This window comes from Eschrichtius robustus, chromosome 9, assembly GCF_028021215.1.
Source record: "Eschrichtius robustus isolate mEscRob2 chromosome 9, mEscRob2.pri, whole genome shotgun sequence".
Lineage (NCBI taxonomy): Eukaryota > Metazoa > Chordata > Mammalia > Artiodactyla > Eschrichtiidae > Eschrichtius > Eschrichtius robustus.
The window spans coordinates 50,259,711-50,282,342 of record NC_090832.1 but is presented as its reverse complement, the minus strand read 5'-3'; the positions used below and the strand labels follow the sequence as shown (position 1 = coordinate 50,282,342).

At 35.4% G+C, this 22,632-nt stretch overlaps 1 protein-coding gene across 2 annotated transcripts in view; it reads left to right on the top strand.

The window, feature by feature from the left end:
• The window catches only part of CDC40 (cell division cycle 40), a 53,944-nt gene that overhangs the window by 18,959 nt on the left and 12,353 nt on the right, over positions 1 to 22,632 (top strand). The window contains exons 2-9 of one of the 2 annotated variants that reach the window (XM_068551347.1): positions 3,615 to 3,665; positions 5,770 to 5,899; positions 12,478 to 12,561; positions 14,698 to 14,837; positions 15,944 to 16,040; positions 17,372 to 17,511; positions 18,341 to 18,415; positions 21,059 to 21,104. In XM_068551347.1, coding sequence (XP_068407448.1) covers positions 5,803 to 5,899; positions 12,478 to 12,561; positions 14,698 to 14,837; positions 15,944 to 16,040; positions 17,372 to 17,511; positions 18,341 to 18,415; positions 21,059 to 21,104 — 679 coding nt within the window. In that variant the 5' untranslated portion in view covers positions 3,615 to 3,665; positions 5,770 to 5,802. The remainder of the gene's footprint in view (positions 1 to 3,614; positions 3,666 to 5,769; positions 5,900 to 12,477; positions 12,562 to 14,697; positions 14,838 to 15,943; positions 16,041 to 17,371; positions 17,512 to 18,340; positions 18,416 to 21,058; positions 21,105 to 22,632) is intronic. The other variant, XM_068551346.1, reaches the window with a different exon arrangement.

Below are 22,632 nucleotides of genomic sequence, written 5' to 3'. Positions count from 1 at the left end.
AGGTATTTAGCCTTTAAAAAGGAGAAAAGAATGCTTGATTGACAAGATACAGATATCAGAAAAAGGTCATTATAAGAAATAATAATATGGTTTCAGTAGCAGGATCTTTAAGGGCACTTTTAAAGATAGAGATGAGGAGCTATATCTTATTGCACCCTGGTGGAGAAAGAAGTACTTTTTAATATTTTTCATTTTTTAGCATATAGTCATTGTCTTTTTTTTTGATAAAGCTATTTCATGTAATTTTTGCCTGCTTAGGTTTCCATAGTCACTTAAAATATGGCAATGGAAATGTATAGCACAGCCAAGGATGTCAGTGCTAGTGCTCTAGCTGTTCTCCTAAGTGTACAATAAGCAAAAAACTCATTCTCATGCTCTGAGACTGGTACATTTTTTATTTTATTCCATTTTTTCCTAAATCCTTATAACCTGTTGAATTATAGGCTGTTTTATATCCCTTGGCACCATTTTAGCGCTGGCGCGCTGCATGATTTTTTTTTAATGTAAAGTACTTCAATTTAAGCCACTAACTTTAGAAAATGAGAAAATTTGGAAGTGGCATGGTGTATGACATTCCTTTGTCAGTGTATTTTCTATGAAGCCTGTTTTTCTTAAATTTTTAGGTCCTATGCATAACTAATGTATTGCTGTATGATTAGTTTTCAAAACTTTCAAGAAAAATTCAAAAGGTCAAAAAATTTTTGGTGCTATTGATGAGGCAGTAGGTTTATCATTCTCTTTTGGGGATTATCAGTCCTTTAATTTTCTGTTCTTTTTTTTCCCGTGTTAGGGAACCTCACATTAAGTATATCAACTAGTTTATGTTAGGAACATTTCAGTGCTTATTGTCAACAATTTAAGGAAAGAGTGATGGGACTGAAAAGTGAAGAAAAATTACAATTTTTCAAAGGAATTGTCTGTGACATAATAAATTATCAACTTTGAACTTTATGACTAGGGTACGTATAACTTGGCAAAGTCTGGAAGGGTATTACCAGGAACTTTGCTAGATGAAATTCAAGTTCTCATATTTTGAGAATCCATCATTAGAGACAAGATTTAATCCTTCTTCTCAAGCTAGTGTTTACCAGAGAGGACATGCTAAGTGTTTTTTAAAAAAAAAAGATGGAGACCAGACTGTTTCTTATAGTGCCTCTAAAGCACCAGTCAAGTTTAAGGAGAGATTGCATCTTGTTATAAAGATAAAAGTTCCATGAAAGTATTTGTAACTGGCAAATGTTTTTTTTTTTTTTAAGAGATGACTCCCCTGTTCTTTACTTTTATTTATTTATTTATTTATTTATTTATTTAAATTTATTTATTTATTTATTTTTGGCTGTGTTGGGTCTTCGTTTCTGTGCAAGGGCTTTCTCTAGTTGCGGCGAGCGGGGGTCACTCTTCATCGCGGTGCGCGGGCCTCTCACTATCGCGGTCTCTCTTGTTGCGGAGCACAGGCTCCAGACGCGCAGGCTCAGTAGTTGTGGCTCACGGGCCTAGTTGCTCTGCGGCATGTGGGATCTTCCCAGACCAGGGCTCGAACCCGTGTCCCCTGCATTCGCAGGCAGATTCTCAACCACCGTGCCACCAGGGAAGCCCGGCAAATGTTTTTTGAAATAAGCGATACAATCCAGGTTAAGAACATGAGATGTGGGGCTAAACAGACCACTTATTAGCTCTTATGTGACCTTAGATTATCTTAGTTTTTTCACAGGTAAAATGAAGATAATTTCTACTTTACCAAATTATAAGGATAAATGAGATAATATGCGATGTGCTTAGGAAACTGTCTGGCACAGAATAAGCATTTAATAAATTATAGCCTTTATTGTTATTTATGTTAATATTATTGGCATTGATGGCTAGAAAGGCCTTTATGAGGAAAGATTCCAGACAGAGGGGAACAGCATGAGCCAAATCATAAAATCTAAAGAACAGTAGTGTTTTAGTCATCATCAGTAGGGGAGAACGGGATAAGGCTAGAATAGTACTTTGTACAGTCAGTATTGCACAGGCTCTAGGGGCCAAGGTAAAGAGTTTGGTCTTGATTTAACAGATGAATTTTTAGGAAGATTAATTTTAAAGGTTTGCATGATGGAAAAGACCAGGGATGGAAACTAATAAAATAAAACTACCATTTACTACACTATGCCAGGTACCACACTGAGGGATTTGTATACCTTATCTCCTTTAGCCCTCACTACAACCCTATGAAGTAAGTACTTTTATCCCTATTTTATAGTGAGGAATTCAACTGTCAGATTATACTGCCAGCAAGTGCCATATTTGAGGCTTTGAGTCCAGATCATTCTTAACAATCACTCCATAACTATAAGACCATTTAGAAGGTGCAGTTTTGACTTTATTAGTTCAGTAAACTAACAAATTGGCTATTTTATAAATTACTGTTTCCCTCCCAACCAAGGACTTTTCCTAGTTGATCTACCTAGTTATCCAGATAAGCTTTCTCAAATTACAGAAGGAACCTGAAGACATAATAGCCATTGTTTTAGTCCAGTGATTTTCTTCATTTCACTCAATCCTTTTGGTTCCGCCTAGAGAAAAGTCTGTTTGTTAGCTTCTCTAGACTCATATAAAGCCCATAAGCCTCAGAGAGAATTTCAGACTCCTTAAAATAATATTACTTATAGGAATAGAAAAAATATAAAATTTTAGAGGGGGAAAATGCCAGTTACTGTTTAAAATCTGGCCTGTAAGGGCTGCTATAAATATTAATGTTAGAATGGACTTTAGAAGTCATATAGATCAGCTCTTTTATTTTATAGATGAGGAAACTGAGGCGCAAGGTCATAGAACCACTAATAAAATATACTATCGTAATAATTAAACTGTGCTTATGTCTTACAAGATTGAGGTATTCTGCCAATAAAATTGAATTGTGGTGATCTTTTCCAAAATTATAGAAAATAATAATTAATCAGTATGCTCTTCTCGCCTTAAAATTTGTTTATAAATGTTTTATACATTGATTACTGCAATGACTATTAATGGAAAACTTAATACAGCAACCTGAGTATATGATTATTTGTTGAATAACATGGGTTTTTTTTCCTATATATGAATTCATGGTTATGATTTCATATAGTCAATTTTTACTTATATGAATTTTATTAATTCCTGTGATGTTATAATATACCGCTAAGGCATCAACCCTCAAGTACTCTGCCTGCTGAAGACGTGAGAACCACTGCCTTATAATACATGGATCTCTTAGATTTATCAACTAATGTCTTAAATTAAAAATGCTTTTCTCCCAAGTTTATAAATATATCACTACTTCACTGAGATGAAAGATGTAAGGTAACTTACCTCAGAAACATTTCCTTTTTTGGTGCAATGTCTGAATTAATACATAAATATGTATATTTTATATGGGAGATTTACAATTGTAATTGACTGTGGTGTACTTCAATATTATCTTAGCTAAAAACTATTAAATACTCGTACCTAATTAACTTGAATATGTATTTTTAAAAATCACTTGAATACAAACTTACGCTTAGACTTAACTACCAAAAGTTGAAAAGAAGCATTTAGAAATCAGTTTTGTGTATTTTTAAATATGCATTGTTTTGTTTTTTTAATGGTTAACCCAGAATTAAGAGTTGCATATTCACACAGACCAGGAACATCTGAGAGAGTAATTGGTAAGAGCTGAGTCCTGCTGAATAACATTCTCTGCCTTCCTCTGTTGTCATGTAATGTCTTTGAGGTCAGCTCCAATAGCTGCCAGTAAGCAGAAAGTTAAGGTGAGCCAGAAGTAGATGAGCCTGCCCCAGGCAGCTTCCTATATCAGTGGAAGATTTTTTTGTTGTCTCAGCTTAAATATGTATAAAATATAAGGACGTTTAAATTTTTAGACAGTGTTAGGAAGAGTACCACAAGATATACTTTGCTGTAATATATGGATCTATATTCTTATAGAAATCAAAGTTCTTAACACTGAGAATTTTTCTTTAAAATATGGAGGCAGTTTAATATGTATGACCTGTAGAAGAATTATTCCCTTTTTGTAAAATCTTAATAAAATTAGAATATGGAAATTGTACTTTCCTTTTTTAAATTGGAAATTATAAGCATAACGATTGGTAATTTATTATATGTGATAGGAGTAACAATATAGGCAATGGGGATTTTTATCATTTTGGAATTTTTTACCCCCAGAAATATCGTATGCTGCTTTGCAGATGTTAACTGACTGTAGCAATTAGATCATCTAGTCAACTTAAGTCATTTTATTATCTTTAATTTTATGGATGTTTTTGTTTTTGTAATAAATTTCATGACTGAATGAAGTTAACTGTAACTTCCAGCATTCAGCAATCTAGATTTTTTTCCCTACATTTCCACCTGTCAGCTCAGGAAGAACTAATATGGGCTATAAATAAAGTCTTGCCCTGTCCTTTATTATAATTTAGAATAAATAGTAATAAAAGCTTTATATATGAATTAGATATCTTAAGATTGAATCATTTTAAACCTAGAAATGGAAGCTGTCAATAGAAAGGAATATTATAGTAATTTATTTTCTTCTAAAGCAGAAAAAATTATAAGGCAAATTAACGTTTAAATTCAGATTTTTATGCATAGCATAATGTTGACATGTAGAGAAGACAACATTCTGGTTAAGGAAAGATCAATAATTTATATTTATGGCTCTGGAAGTGTATCATGGAAAAGGTGGTTTCAAATGGTAGTGACCTAAGATGTTCTAATGTCAAAATATTTATTATGACAGTCGACCTTCCAGAATTCAAATAAAAATATCCTGTCTAGTTCCACTGTTTCCAAAGTGGGAAGTTCATTTTATTCTTTATTTTTAAAACTGGAAAGAAAAGAGTTGGATCTTCCCGATACCTTTTCTAATAGCATTAGTGACTTTAGGCAGGCAAGGTATGTCATCTTGACCTTTTTCTCCACTTCTAACATGAGAAAGAGAATACCTCTTTAACTTTCCAGAATTTTTGTACAGATCAAATTAAATAACATTTGGAAAGCCATTCTGGAAACTCAAAACATTGTAAACATATAGATAATAATGGCACTATTTTGTGTACGATTTTCATAGTGTGACTTTTCAGAGTGGAGAAGTTTTATTTACATTTGTAATGTCTTTTCCTAGGGACTTTTTCAAGCACTTTACTTTTATTGTCTATTTCCTATCTTCTGACCCCAGTGAGACTCTGATTAATCTTTCCTTCATTAGTGCTTTCTATATGCCAGGCACTATGGAAAGTATTGAGGGTTCTAAGTCTTCACCTTTGAGGAACTCATAATCTAGTAGCAGAGAAACATGTGTTTTTTAAATTACATCATGGTACCATTCCAAAAATCCCCCAAATCATCGTTTAGACAAAACTATAGTGTGTCTCAATTATCTAGAGCAACACTGTCAAATAGAACTTCCTGCAATAATGAAAATGTAGTAGCCAGTAATTGTATGTGGCTGTTGAGCTCTTGAAATGTGGCTGGTATGACTGAGGAACTGAATATTTTAATTAATTTAAATTTCAATAGCCACACATAGGCTTGGGTGAGCTGGTTCCTCTCCAGTCCTAGTGGCTGCCAAACAGTGCTAACCCCCATTGTCCAGTTGTACTAAACCATGTGAGGTGAGCATGTTCCCAAATAGGTTAATGGGCCCCTGATGATTTAGAGTTAAAAATACATTGTGCAATAATTCTACTCATTCTAGCTTTATACACTGAGAATTTGGTGGTTTTTGTTTGTTTTTTTCTTATAACATTGTAGTTTGGACCAGAAAATCCCTTCAGAACACAGCAAATGGCTGCTCCTAGAAATATGCTTTCTGGATATGCTGAACCAGCCCATATCAATGATTTTATGTTTGAACAGCAAAGAAGAACTTTTGCCACATACGGTAAGGTGATACGTGAGTTTCAAGTTAAACCTTATTAGAAGTGGGGTGTGTGTGTGTGTGTGTGTGCACGCAATAATTGATTTTATCTTCTGGCTTTTTAAATTTATTAACCTGGATTCCTTAAAAGGGTAGTATGTTTTCTTATACACATCTATAAATATTTATACAAATGGGAAGGTGCACTAATATTTTTAGCTGTCATTCTAAATCTGCTCTGATTTGAGTACTAGAAATATTCTGTGGTCTTAAAAACAGAACATTCTCTGTTGTACTTTTTAATGAACGCTTGTTATTGAATGACTGTTGCATGTAGACTGCTGTTGAAATTGGTAACAGGATAGTGTTAAGAGGTATATTTTTATCTTCTTATGCACTAGTTGACTTTACTCTCTTTCTCAAATTTTATCTCTGAAAAGTTTTCTGTTGATTACTGAGGGATATCAGGAAATGGAATGGCCACAAATTCATTGCGTAAAATATTTATATCCTATCAGTGGTGGGATTTGAGAAAGTTAATGTGCATACAAGGCTGGGAATCCCCTCTACAAGAAGATGGTCTTTATAATAATGTCCTTGCTGATGGTTCCACAGATCATAGGTCTGGTCACTTATATCAGCTTTGTCCATATTTGGTAGTGCCTTTTCTTTCTCTTCCCATAATCTACATTTGTAGGTTGACAGACATACTGATAACTGCTTTGAAGAGCTTTTTGGTAGGGTGGGTGAGCAAAGTAACTGAGAATGTTTTTACGCCTGTTGTAGTGATCTTTATGAATTAATTACTTATGCTGATATTCTCTTCCCCAAAGAGTAACTGAAAAAGAAAACTCTGAACTTTTTTAACAAGATATTTAATAATCACATTTTTAGACATCAGCAACATTGTCTCTCTTATTTTCATTTAGTTTTCTTTGCAGTTAAAATTCTAATACCTCCTCCTTTTATTTCTTATAGAATTTTTTTAAAGTTCCAAACAGATTTTTCTGTCCTATCTACCATTAACTTCCATTATTATAAGACAGCACCCAAAAAAAAGTTGAGAAAGCAGTATCATGTGAAATGTTATGTATTCGGTGATGCTTTTTAATAGCAATTGTTTTCACTAAAAAATAACATAAACAAATTTTAAACATTTAGGAAAGAGAAAAAAAAGTTTACCTATAATCCCACTATACTAAAATATCTACTTTTAGTAGATATTTTATTCCTCCAAGTCTTTTTTATTATACATATTTGTATTACAGAGCTATAATCCTTCTAAACTGAAAATTTTGCAACTTTTTAATTCAATATTCTATCATAAGCATTTTTCAATGTTACTTTATAATCTCAAAGCTTATTATTTTTAAGTGCTATGTAATATCCACTGATGGGTTTATATTACAATTTACATAATCATTCTAACGTTAGAAAATTACTTTTTTCTAGTTTTTAGTGAGCAATGCAAACTGATTCATCGTGAATTAGTTTAGAGGTTTAGTACAGATAGTCTTAGTTATTTATCCACAATATGTTCTTGGAAACTGGTTGTAAAATGATTGACATATACTAAATTATATTTCACTGTGGCAAGGTTATAATTGACTTAACAGGTGCCAAAAGTCATAGCAAAGACTTTATACCTCTGAAATCTCCTAAAAGAGTTCAGTGACACTTCCAGTCCAATAAAATGGTTATAAATGCATTGTACCCATTGCTTGTATAAGGGATCCCATGTAAATCTAAAGTATATGTGCATTATGTAAAAATCAATTCTATTGCATCATGAATTTATTATATCCTAGCCTATAATAAAACAGACTTTTAAAGACTCTGCATGGGTTTTTTTAGACTTTAGAAGGAAGGGCCTTAAGCAATAATTTGGGTAGCTTAAATCTTTAAAACAAAATAAAACAGGTGAAAAAAAATTCAAATTAAGTTCATACAGATACCTACTTTTCTTGAACTATCCTATAGCATTGAAAGCTATTCAGTTGGCTTTAGACCCAGGTTCAGAAACGGCTTATTAGAAAAAAATAGCTGGTATTTTTTGCCTCTTCCATTAAGAGGGGGTGGACTAGGACAGAGATTGAACTATTTAGTGAGTTAAAGACATAAAAAAGGAATGTGGGGTATACTGTGTTAGGTGGCCTGGAATAAAAGGAGTAGCCACTTGCAAATTAAGTAATGTATGTTTTGTCTCCCTTATGAGAATCTTAGAACTGAGAACCATTTATCTGAACTTAAATTAATAAACAAGTTAACCAACCTCAGGTTTAGCAGTCTTTTTTTCTTTACCCCCAAGTACTAAGCACGTATAGCTTCTGTTAATTTAAAAGTCTGATTTTCTCATAGAAAGTTCTTGTCTAGCTTCTGATAGTAATTCCTATCTGAGTTTTTCCTCTCACTCTTACACATGGAATGTAAAGCTATGAGACCTTTCTGTTACCTTCTCTGATTTGCAAAGTACCAGCGAGCAAACCTTCCTTATATCTTGTATAAGACACAGGACATGTCTCTCTTACCTACGAGACATGAAGGAGATGGCACAGGAATTCAGCTTTTTTAAAATTAATTAATTTATTTTATTTATTATTTTTGACTGTGTTGGGTCTTTGTTGCCGCGCACGGGCTTTCTCTAGTTGCGGCGAGCGGGGGCTTCTCATTGTGGTGGCTTCTCTTGTTGCGGAGAACGGGCTCTAGGCACGCAGGCTTCAGTAGTTGTGGCATACGGGCTCAGTAGTTGTGGCTCACGGGCTCTAGGCACGCAGGCTTCAGTAGTTGTGGCATACGGGCTCAGTAGTTGTGGCTCACGGGCTCTAGAGTGCAGGTTCAGTAGTTGTAGTGCACGGGCTTAGTTGCTCCGCGGCATGTGGGATCTTCCTGGATCAGGGATCGAACCCATGTCCCCTGCATTGGCAGGCGGGTTCTTAACCACTGTACCACCAGGGAAGTCCAGGAATTCATCTTTACCTAAGTCTCATATTTATCACTCTGTAACTCTGCTGGGATATAGAACAAACATTGATCCTACTTTTCTAACCATTTTAAAATGGTTATAGCAGTATTATAATCTAAGTGTATTATTTTACTTAGTTTATCACAGCCACCTCTATTCCTTAATCTGTGAAGATAGTCTCCTTTACTGTATCATCCCATTTACTTATGCTACAGTTTTGCTTTTAGCTCCCATTTATCATGTTTGTCCTGAGTTCTTAGTCTCTCAATGGTTTGTGTGAATTCTTTTGTCCTGTTCTCCTCCCTTTTTGTCTTGGGTTTCTGGCCTGTTCCCTTACTGGTCTTACTCGGGGCTTCTCAGTGAGGTTTCTCCCCTTTGTCCTCCTTTCGCTCATGATTTTCTCTACACCAGTCTATGAAAGTGGAAAATTTTAAATAGACACGTTTAAGCTGATTCACTTCATTGTACAGCAGAAACTAACACAACATTGTAAAGCAAGTATACTCCAATAAAAAAAATTTTTTTAATTAATAAACACCTTTAGTTTCACCACACTCATTATTAACTGAGTTTTAACTTCAATATTAACTCTTTATTAAACCCTTTTATTAACATTTTTAAATGATTTTTTAAAATACCCTGCTGAATGAAGATGTCATAATTTATGTAAAAATTCTTGTATCATTTAGATTGCAAGTTCTAGTTTTCATTATTTAAAATGTGGTGATATATATTTTAAGCTGCAGTAAAATGCTTTTTAAAACGTGGTAGTGAATTTGTCTGTGCATAAAACTTTATGGGTTTTTTTTCGTTATTAAGATGAATCTCCAGAAGTGTATCTAAGAATGTAAATGTTTTTAAAACTTTTGTTATATATTGTCAAATTGTTTTCCAAAAGAATTCTCCCAACTTTTACTGCCACCACCATGTATAAAAATCCTACTTCTCCTTACTCAAGATCCATATGATTGTTTTTCCTTTGTTTATTTGATAGTCTCAAAATATTGTATTTCTTTATTTTAACTTTATCCTTTTGGATTACTAGTGAGGTTTGAAGGTTTTTTCATATATTTGTAATCATTCTTTTGCAAATTGTTTACAGTCTCTTCTCATTTACCTATTGAGACATTAATATTACTAATCTTAAGAATCTAACAATAAAACTAATATTATTAGAGCCATTTCAAGTAAAACTACAAAGAAAGAAAGCAAACATTGGGACTTGCCTCGTGGTCCAGTGGTAAAGAATCTGCCTTCCAATGCAGGGGACACAGGTTCAATCCCTGGTCAGGGAACTGAGATCCCACACGCCGCAGGGCAACTAAGCCCATGCGCTACTACTACTGAGCTCGCACACCTCAACAAGAGACCCCGCATGCCACAAACTACAGCGCCCACGTGCTCTGGAGCCCCCGCGCCACAACTACAGAGCCCACGTGCCCTGCAGCCCACACGCCACAACTAGAAAGAAGCCTGCGCACCACAATGAAGAGCCAGCATGCTGCAATGAAAGATCCTGTGTACTGCAACTAAGACCCGACGCAGCCAAAAAAATAAAGAAAATAAATTTAAAAATTAAAAAAAAGTAAACAGTAATTCTATTAAAAAGATAAAATGGAAAATAAGCTTCAGAAAAATAGATAAGAATATTTCAGATCTTAAATATAGATATATTCACTTATTTGAGACATAGGTTGGTAGAAAACTAATTGGACTAAAATTCTGTAGTGTTAGAGTTATATCTTGTTCTGTTGCTGGCTAACTTCTAGTAAGACATTTATCAATAGATAAATATTTAACAACCCTTATTAGTAAAGGGAAAATACTATTATCCCCTAATTACCTGGGTGGGAGGCAGTAGTGGTAATGGTGATAGTGGCAGTAAAGATTTTACCGCAGAGGGTGTGGAGAAGGAGGAGAACATAAGTTCCTTTCGTCAGAAGAAGAGGAAATTCCAGGCCAGATGAGCTGGCTTTTGGTGCTTACGCAGAGACCATAAGAAGAACCAGAGATCTCCCTTCCCTCTCTGCCTCCTACATCATCTCCCTAAACACATAATGCAATGCCATTTGTGTAGACATATATCTCCTTCAAGGCAGAATTACATTTTAGATAAATTTTTATGGTTGAGATGGGGATTTTTAACTTAGGGTATGTTGGTTTAAATTTTACATGAGCCTTATGAACTCTCATTTTAGAAAAATAATTTATAGAACACTAAACACTATTCTCTGTGTCAAAGAGATGAAAGATAAAATAACTTATGGGATTTGAACCTGTGACTTCAGAGGTTGCAAAGCTGCTTTCTGCCATCAAGCTCTCTCCTCAGGCCAAGAACATATTTTAATACCAAAGAAAAAACTATATGCAAATGAGCTAATACCTAGGTGGTTGGTTCAGTGTTAGCATATCATGAGGGTGAGTTGAGCACCTACGTGCTTAGCTTGTTTGAAAAGTATGTTTGATGACAAATCTTTTTCTTTTTCCCAAAAGAAGCTCCCTTTAATCTTCAGCTGGAAAATTAAAATGTAAATAAATAAATAAGAAAATCTAATTGTTAACTATATTCACTAGAATGTACCGTTAAAAAAAATGCGCAAGTACTCTTATGTAGTATTTCATGATTGTTCACATGGGTTGTAGGCCATAGACTGATTTAATGATCTAGCTCTCTTTTGTGAATATACTGGATTGTTACTAAAACTGATTTTACCAAACATTTATCATACTAGCACCCCCAGTTGAAGAAAAACTGATTTGAGTTAATATAGACTTTCTTTCCTGAAGTTCCCATAGACCACTGAAGACTACATTTATATGTAGCTATACACTCTAGCTGAAGGAGTATATAAATATGCTAGTAGATATCCTTACTGCTCTTACCAAAGAAATATAAATAATGATTTATGAAGTAGAAATATACTGTTTTTAAATTGGGAGGGAAGACTATCTTTACTGAGAATAGCATTTCCAAAATAATAGCTAAATTTTATGTAATTCTTCTTACCCTATTTCTTTTTTATTTAAAGGTTTATATAACTTGATAAACTAAACCATGCATTATCTGTTACCAAAAATAAAAAGATTTCTAAACTCCTGAATGTATGATGTATGTATATTTTTAAGCTCTTAGAAAATTTAAGACTAAAGTTTGATATTTTGGCCTAACGGGCTCTTAGTAATGTAATGTCAATATGCTAGATTCATCTGTTCTACTGAAATCATTCATTGTCCAGCCTGAGATTTGGGTTAATGATTCTAAATAGAAACATAGCTCACGAAAGAAGGATTAGTCCTCAGAGTAACAGTGGACAGTTGAATGTGATAACTCTTTTGGAGATAAGCTCAGAGAGATCCAACACAATGAAAGGCCTTTGAAATTATCTTGCACAAGCAACTTTACAATCGAAAATTTGGTTTGCTTGTGATAGAATTATTGGTGTGTACATCCTGATGATAAAGGAAGCTGTAATACTTTCAGAACATAAGGAAGAAATAAAGTCACAAGAAAACAAACAAAAAAAGAGACCATTTTCAGCATCTGGGAAGGAAAATGTAAAATGAGTAAATGTGTATAGAATTAAAATGAATTGTAAATGGAAAAAAATGGAGTCAGTAATTTGTACTTTTCTCCTTTCAGGTTATGCGTTGGACCCTTCATTAGATAACCATCAAGTGTCTACTAAGTATATTGGTTCTGTAGAAGAAGCGGAAAAAAATCAAGGTAATTTATTTGAAATATCAATATTTAATATCAAATATATATACCTATACTTATTGTTTGTAGATTGACTTTGGACAGTAGGGAAAAACTAGTATGTAATTTATCTCTTGATTTTTTTTTTTTTTTTAAGTTGAGACAATAGTGGGATATAGTTTAGAGCAATGTATAGAACTATTAGTTTGGAGCTTGCTTTTGCCACTTACTAGGTGTGCAGCCTTGTAAGGAAGATAGTCGTACCTGTAGCAGCGGGGTTGGGGGGTGGGGGGTGATTTCTTGGCACAGTTCCAGTCCTGTAGAAATCATTCAAGAAATGAAAACTAATGTATATCTGATTTTAGCAGTTTATTTCTCAACACTAATGTCAAGCTCCATTTTAACAGAGCAGAAAAAAATCTCATCGTGCATGTCTGTGGAGATTGTCTTTCAAGGGTTGCTTTGAAGTCTGAGTTTGAATATGTGTTTTAAAACATATGTTTATACTTGTATTCATTTTGTACTTATTTTAAGACAAAGCATCATACTCTAAATGCTAACTTGCCACAAAGCTCATCAGCCCCTTGGACTCTTATCCATAAAATGTTCGATAGAAGAAGAGTATGCTGTTTGTACGAAGGCACCTAGTAACTCTAGAGCCTATATCAGGGGTCCCCAACACCCGGGCCACAGACAGGTACTGGTACGTGGCCTGTTAGGAACCGGGCTGCACAGCAGGAGGTGAGCAGTAGGTGAATGAGCAAAGCTTCATCTGTATTTACAGTCGCTCCCCATTGCTTGCATTACCGTCTGAGCTCCGCCTCCTATCAGATCAGTAGTGGCATTAGATTCTCATAGGAGCACGAACCCTACTGTGAACTATGCATGCGAGGGATCTAGGTTGTGCGCTGCTTATGAGAATCTAATGCCTGATGATCTGAGGTGAAGCTGAGGCAGTGATGCTAGTGCTGGGGAGCAGCTGCAAATACACATTATCATTAGCAGAGAGGTTTGACTGCACAGAGACCATAATAAACTGCTTGCAGACTCATATCAAAACCCTATCAGTGGGTGGCAAGTGAAAACAAGCTCAGGGCTCCCACTGATTCAGCATTATGGTAAGTTGCATAATTATTTCATTATATATTACAATGTAATAATAATAGAAATAAAGTGCACAGTAAATGTAATGCACTTGAATCATCCCAAAACCTTCCCCACCCTCCCATCCCCGGTCCATGGAAAAATTTTCTTCCACAAACCAGTCCCTGGTGCCAAAAAGGTTGGGGACCGCTGGCCTATATGATCAAGCTACCTTTGGTTTATGAGCTAGATTGTGGTTAAAATAGGATTTTAACAACCTTTTGTTATAACACAGCTTAAAGGAAACTGATTTGAATTAATATAGGTAAGCTTTTCTCTTTGTTAGACCTCTACAAGCTACATCTTTATGTAGCTAGATTCTCAGTTAACAGTTAAATTGTGACTATGACTCCCGTAAACCTTTCTTTTTCCCGTTTAATGACTACACACAGCATGCCACCTCCTACTGATCAATGAGAATCCCAACCAGAAACGTCCTCTTTCCTCTTTTCTTCTTACTGTTAAGATTTATGGTATTAGAGGTCAAGTTTAGATTGAGATCACCTGGAAGAAGTACCAGATTCTTGTGAAACCTTCTTTAATTTATATTGTTGCATTACAGTACAGCGAAGCAAGTGAAGCAAGGAAAAGTTATTAATTACTTAATGTAATTTTATCTAATTCAGCTTTTGAATGAGAAATTTTAGTTTATTCTTTCAAAGGTAACTTTATCATTATTTAGCATTATTAAATTGCTATGTTTCTTTCAAAAAGTGGTAAAATCTACTGATAAAGGTCTGTGATTAATTAAAAATTGTGTACCATTGCAGGATTACATAGCTGGGTCTTTTCTTCCTTCACATATATTAGAATTTGCAACATATTGCAGTGGTAGAAAGCTGCTTTGCCCAGAAGGTTGAGTCTCTTTTTATATAGCATGAGTTGGTGTATCTGGATTCATGTAGGTTTCATTTTGTGTTTTAAATATTTTGTGTTTATAAATCTATATAAATATATATATTGCTGTTTCTTTAGAAAATATCCATATTTATGATCTCTGCTTTTTTGTTTTCAATATAGGTTTAACTGTGTTTGAAACTGGTCAGAAGAAAATAGAAAAGAGGAAAAAATTCAAAGAAAATGATGCATCTAACATTGATGGTTTCTTGGGACCGTGGGCAAAATATGTGGATGAAAAAGATGTAGCCAAACCTTCAGAAGTAAGCTGTGATGTTTTCCATTGTCAGTTCAGGTGTCTGCTGTGTCTCTATGAAGGATACCTATATTAATAAACTTGAGGTTTCCTTAGAGAACCAAATGACTCATCAGAATTTCTCTGCCTTAGTTGATTGAGAAAATACAGTAATTCCTTTGTTTTTCTTTGGAATAATTTTTGTTTATATTTTTCTGATTTATTATCTTCCATACTTTTTAATTAAAATACAATATTGAACAATTTTTAATAAAAATCACCTTGATAATACTATTAAGGTGCCATGGTGGCTGATTTTCTGATACCAGATATTCAGATAGTAATTACAGAATCAGCCTTTCTATGATTTTAGAATTCATGATGGGTTTTATTTATTAATTTATTTAAAAATTTTAACAAAATAGTATGTCTATTTTTTTTCATAATATTATGAAGTTTATAAAGTAAAACTATAAAACCCTACTTGCCCCTCTCCACCTCCTAATCCTACTGTCGCTATGAGCCAGTCACTGTTCTAGGTCTTAGGGATATAGCAGTGGAAAAGATTAAGAAAATCACATCCTCATGAAGCTTACATTCTACCTGTATCTCACATCCAATTATCTCAGTAATATGTATATGCTGCTCTTTATTTATTTTGACTTCTCAGTTATTATAAGGATTTACTACTACCCCACCTTCCTTTTACTGCTTCTCCCACAAAAGTTGTGTCACAAATCTGTAGTCACTGCTTATATCCTTATGACTATTAAAAGCTGTTTACTGAAGAAGAACATCATCTACTAAAATTCACTGTCTTTTCTGGTACTAGATTTTCTAATTGCCTCATCTTTTCACTTACATAGTTAGCATAATACATCAAATTACTTTCTAGGTGTTCCAGAAGGATGGGTTTTGTATACAATGAGTTTAGAAGTATTAACTAGTACCCACTGTGTGTTTAATGCCATTTTGTAATCTGCCAAAGAGTTGAGATTGTTATCCTGGGAGACATACTTGCGGCTATTGCCTCACCAAAAAAGTGTGCCTCATTATAAAGAGTTTATGACCAATGTTGGCCAGGATGGGGTTCTAGAACATCCATTTTAAAAGTTCACTCCTTAATTTCCTTAGGAAGAACAAAAAGAATTGGATGAAATTACAGCAAAGAGGCAGAAAAAAGGCAAACAGGAAGAAGAGAAACCTGGAGAGGAAAAGACAATCTTACATGGTAATATATTTTTTATGCCTCCTCATTTTTATGATAAACTTTCAGATATTTACTCTGTTCTCTGTTCACATAATATATATATTGCCTTTACTAATCAGCTGCTAGAATTCATTTTATTAAGAATTATATTGGACAATTTGCATCCCAAAGAAATTATAGCAGACCTCTTCTATATTCTAATTAAAGAGATAGCCACAGATGATTTCTTTTGAAGTGCTAATGAATTTTTTTTTAAAGGTAGATAAAGGAGATTATGGTTCACAGTCTGTTCTTTCCTAAGATAAAGTTGACTCTTTTTGATGTATAACTAGTCCCTCAGTCATTTTAACCTTTTGTTTTTAACCCAAGCCAAATATTCTCCAGGTATGATCACAGTTCATAACTGTTACTAAATTACACTTTAAAAGAATAAACTTTGTTTTTCATATAAGTGTATTGGAGATTAAGATTCTCGTACTTATTTTGATTTGTAGAAGGAAATGCATATTCACCAAAATAAATTATATTCTAAACTCTACCTGGTTCATTAGTAACTAGTTATATTGGGGAAATTATGTAGTGACTACCAGACTAAAAGAAGAATTCAGTTCTGATAGTATTGATTATTCTAATGTTATATCACTTATCAAATATATAGGTTTCACGAGGTCACGTTTAGCTTCTCAAGCTCCAGTTTTATCTCCAAGGAGTCTATTTAGTACTGTGGTACTTGTAGCCATAATAACAATAACAGCCAATATTTATTGAGTACTTACTCTGTGCAGCATGCTACTAAATGCTTTATATATACTATGTCATTTAATTCTCACATGTGACTTTATTGTAAAATCTGGGTTGAAAGTAGAAAAGAGATTGGAAAAAGAACCTGGAAGGACATAAAGGAGGAAAGCAGGGAAAAGGATAGTTGATATATTTTTGTTTTGTTTTAACTTCCTTCTTATCCTGTTTTGCTTCTGATTCTTTGCCAATGACTCACAAGGCCCAAGTATTATCTTTTCTTCTCTTGCTGTAATTGTACTGCAGTGGAGTCTTTGTATATGCCACTAAAATGTGCAACTGGATAAAGGAAGTCAGAGCTTATTTAAAGGTCTGATATTCTCTCGATATTTAGGGATTCTAAAATACTACCACTAATTGTAAATAATAGCTATGATTTCAGGCAGTTAAATTTTAGCTGACTCTTGGTCTTAACATCATCAGAGTATTATTACCAAAACCTTGATACGCAACGATATCCCTATGAATAAAATGTTTGTTATCATTTTAAGAATGTAGATTTCATGACTGTGGCTTTTATTTGTTCACTGCTTTCTTTTGCCTTCTTGTTTCAGTTAAAGAAATGTATGACTATCAAGGCAGGTCCTACCTTCACATACCTCAGGATGTTGGTGTTAATCTGCGTTCACCTGTGCCACCTGAGAAGTGTTATCTTCCCAAAAAACAAATTCATGTGTGGTCTGGACACACAAAGGTAAGCAAATTGGTTGTTTTTGTTTGTTGTAATGTATAACAGTGACACCAACATAAATTTTCAGCTATTGATGTGGGACATTCAATATTTCTAATAAAGATGTAGAGAAGTCAAGGTAGAACAGGGAGGTCAAATTGAAGATAAACCGGAGTCAGACTCTGGCGGTACCAACACATATGAGTCACAAGTGAATACTCAGTCTTCAAGGTCATCTGATTGGGCCGTGACATAAGCATTCATGATTCGGTGTCCTATCCCCTTATGGTAGCCCAGGCCTTCACCTCCAAGTTCCTGCCATAATATTCTTCCTCTTGGGCACCAAGTCAGTGAGTAATGGGCTGGTACTAGCACAAAAGCCTCAGTAATTTTACCTTAGCAATTAGAGTTATCACACTTTAAAGAAGATTAGATGCTCCCTGGTTTGTACACTATGATATTCTTAAACTAATGCAGAGACAAGACACTTGAAAATTTTGATGTTAATATTCTTTGTCATCTGCACTGTTCCAACTGATAATTTCCAGCTCTTAGCAGACAGCAAAGGTACTGAGTGAAAGAAGGAAGAGGAGTGAGGGCATTAGTAACATGATTGACTAAGAATTCCCTTGGGTGAGGAAGTCGGTAATGAAAGTTAAAAAAAAATCTTGTAAAGCTTAACGTCCAAAGGGCTGCTCTTAGAATACTAACGAAGGTTATTCTAGGGTATGATTTTTAGAATGAAGAAAAATAGTAAATTAGGTGGCTTAAAAATACACTGTCTTTCCCTTCTGTTTAATTTTAGCTGAGATTTCAAATGCTTCTGATTGATAATTTTAATTCCTTTTTACAGGGCGTCAGTGCAGTCAGATTGTTTCCTCTCTCTGGCCATTTGTTGCTGTCTTGTTCCATGGACTGTAAAATTAAGGTGAGTTTTAACAGAGTAGGAGCGCTACAAAGCTAGTGCTTTGGTTAAATCTATTCGGTTAATTATAGATAAATCTGGGTTTGTTAGGCAATTAGAGGCTAATTATTTTCTCTTAAGCCCTGTGAATGCAGCAGTTTATGAACTGCTTCCAAACACGTTGATTCAGATATGGCTTTGTGGTACAATTGGCTAGGCTCTTTTTTTTTTTAAGATTTTTTAAAATTTTTATTTATTATTTATTTTTTGGCCACGTTAGGTCTTTGTTGCTACGCGCAGGCCTTTTCAAGTTGAGGTGAGCGGGGGCTACTCTTCGTTGCGGTGCGCAGGCTTCTCATTGCAGTGGCTTCTCTTGTTGTGGAACACGGGCTCTAGGTGCACGGGCTTCAGTAGTTGTGGCACACAGGCTCAGTAGTTGTGGCTCATGGGCTCTAGAGCACAGGCTCAGCAGTTGTGGTGCACAGGCTTAGTTGCTCCGCGGCATGTGGGATCCTCCAGGACCAGGGCGCGAACGCGTGTCCCCTGCATTGGCAGGTGGATTCCTAACCACTGCGCCACCAGGGAAGCCCTTGGCTAGGCTCTTTGTAAGCTTAGATAGCTGATTAGGACATAATCAATCACTTTGGCTTTAGGCACATAAATATTTAATCACCAATAATGCATTTTTATAGAGGTTTTAGATATGTAACTGAGTTAATTTGTACCTTAGTACCTTAAAGGTAGAGAGGACATGTGATAGAAAACCCATTTTTAGAGAGCAGATAATGTAATTCACCCTTTTTCTTCTAAATGCTAGTAGCAGAATTGCTCCCAGCCTCTTCTCACACTTTTTATAGTCTTGGGAAGGTCCAGCTTTAGTTGATGTTCAGCTGTAGAGTGTGTGGTAGAAACACTCACTTGCCAATACATGTCAATTTGAATATGGGAAAGCCTTTTAAAAACTTAAATCTGGAAGCATGGTTTTTATCTTTTTTATGTCTTCTGTGTCTGGATCATTATAGTGGTCAATAAATATCAACCCTATAGTACTCTTGAGTCTTGGAAAGTTGACTCATGAAAATTTTATTCTTTGTAAATAATTCATGGGTAGTAACAATATATAAAGGCAGCTTTTTTTGATGAGAGCAACCATTTAGGCATTTGCCTCGACTTAGTGGCTTAAAATGACAGGCCAACAGTTTGGAGTAAAAAGCCTTATTTCCTTTAACTTGCAGTTTATACAGACTATGTTAATTGAGATTAAGGTCTTCTGTTTGACCAGTTAGAAAAGCACAGAATTCAATTTGTTCACGTCTGTAAACATTTATTAGGTACCTATTATGTGCAAAGGACTGAGGATAAAAAATTGTTTAGGGGCTTCCCTGGTGGTGCAGTGGTTAAGAATCCTCCTGCCAATGCAGGGGACACAGGTTCAAGCCCTGGTCCGGGAAGATCCCACATGCCACAGAGCAACTAAGCCCGTGAGCCACAACTGCTGAGCCCACGTGCCACAACTACTGAAGCCCACACGCCTAGAGCTTGTGCTCCGCAACAAGAGAAGCCACCACAATGAGAAGCCCGCGCACCGCAACGAAGAGTAGCCCTGCTCACCGCAACTAGAGAAAGCCCACGTGCAGCAACAAAGACCCAACGCAGTCATAAATAAATAAATAAATAGATAGATAAATAAAATTAAAAAAAAAATTGTTTAGGCACTGTCCCTGCTCTTAAGGTGATCGTTTCGTTATGATGTAAATGACCATTGTAGAGGCAGATGCAAGGTATTCTGGTTTCAGAGAGGAAGCATACCTCAATAGGAAGGTAACTAAGTAAGCAGGGGAGGGGCACAGGGAGTAGAGTATGTCTGAGAGGAGTAAATAGAATGAATCAGCATGGTATGTGCTGAAAACCGCAAGTGTTGTGACTGCTAGAGTCTAAAATCTGAGAGGCATAGAATGACTACAATCAAGGCAAAGGACCAGGTCCTGGGGTCCTTTCCTGGTATGCTATGGGAACGGAGACTTTATCCTGTAGGCACTGGGTGGCCAGGAAATGCTTTCTATTTTAGATCATTAGCAATACTGTCAAGGATTGGATTTGAGGCAGGCAAGAATAAAGGTAGTTTCAAAGCTATTGTATTAATTCACTTTAGATGTGATGAGAATTATGAACTTGTTATATTTTAGTTTAGATTATCATTTTCATAACAGCTTTTATAATAGTTAATACTTCAGAAAAGTTAAAAAAAAAAAACTTTCAGTACCAAAATGTTATAATAACATTTTAATAACATATAATTCTTTTAAAAGTAGTTCATAGTATTACGTAAGTAGAAACTTTTCATCATAGAAAATATATCAAATACAGAAAAGAACAAGAAGATGAAAACCACCTGTATAAGCTCCATCTAAGTTCTCTTGATTTCAGAGTTTAAAGTGTGTGTGTATGTGTGTGCACATGCGCATGTGTGTAGTCCAAATAGTCCAAGTCACTAACAGCACCGAACAATATGTTTAATGATATGTAATGCCTTTGGTTAAATAACCTGTACACACACAGATATGCACATACATAGCTGGCATACGACTATTGTTAGTGATTGATAGTTGTCATTTTATCAAAGTCTTGTATTAAATTTAATGTTTCTGTGTGTTGTTTTTTCTCCAGCTATGGGAGGTTTATGGAGACAGGCGCTGTCTGCGAACATTTATTGGTAATACTTCTTTTCTCTCTGGCTATAAATCTGTTTGGAAAGACTTTTTAAACTACAATAACAACATTAACAGTAATTTTACTACACTGATATGAAGGAAAGCCTTCATAGACTTGAGCTGAGTCTTGAAGGAGGGGTATGTCTCCCCATGTAGACAGAAGTAACTAGGAAGAGAGAGCAGCAGAAGCTGAAGCAAGAGTGGAATGAGAAAGCATACTGCTTTGAGGGAACCGCTTTTACTTCAGAATTGTTAGCGTGAGGGATATAGTAAGAGATGACAGTGGAGAAAAGCAGTAGAGGAGGGCAGCGTATGGAAGACCTTCAGACTATCCTGGGGGCCTTGGGAAGCCAACCACTGAACTGTTCTTGCAGGAAAGCAACCGTGATCAGATTTGAAGTTTACAAAGATCACAGTGGCAGTATGGAGGATGATTTGGTGGGGCAGGCTTGGAGGCAAGAAAGTGATTTACAAGGTTATTTCATTGGTCTGGATTAGAGATAATGAGAGCCTGAACTAAAGCAGCAGAGAGAGAGGAAAGAAACAATCAAGAGTTAAAACCAATGGGACTTAGTTAGCAAGTGAGTGATAAGAGTGAGGCAGGAATCTAGAGTGACTCTCAGGTGGCTGGAAGAATGGTGGTGCTACTCATCATAGGAAGATGATGAGATTTCAGACTAATGGAATTTGAGCTGCCTTTGAGATACTGAGATAAAAATATCCAGTAAGCAATTAGATAGCCAGATGTTGAGCTTTGCAGAGAGGTTGAGAATTGGCAACAAGAACAGATAAAGAGATAAGGTTGAGAGAATTCCTTGAAGGAAAGAAAGCCAAAAAGAGGACAGCTTTGTGGTAGACTAGCCTTGTTGGTAGATACTAGTTTATTGTCTTTGTCAGATTTTGTGTGAAGGCTAGTTATGTTTTGACATTTAACTGTACCAAATTGAAATGGTATTTGTGTGAATTATATTGGCTCGGTTTTTAGATTTAAGTGGGGGTCCATTCAGCAGTACTTACGATTTTAGGGCCTCACTGCACAAATAAATACTGCCCAAGATGCCAGGGCAGCCCAGAAGAAGACTTGTGGGAAGGCTCTCAGCAGCGTACAGGGAACAAAATGCCTCCTGCGACATAGGGGATTTGGTCCCCATCTGTCTCCCCTGCACTGGCAGTTTTTCAGTGGAAAACTGAAAATTTCCTACTTAGAAAGATGATAGCAGCTCTGACTGGGACTCCTGCTGTACAAAAGAATGCCTGATTGCCGTGACTGGAGGTCATCGGTGGTGGTGGTTCAGGGCCCCTGGGTACGGCTGACAATTTGTGCCATGCACATTTTGCACAATTGTACTTGGCAGTCTTTGTCATGGTGGGATGGTAAAAAATAGGAAAGTTTCTGCTTTCATTTAGTCATATTTTATTTGCCCCTGTAACTTTCAGAAGAGTTCACTGGTCGGGCAAGATTGATTTCCAAGGAAAGCACCTTAACATTAATTTATTGTCAAATGCCATTTTAAAACTAAATAATAGTTA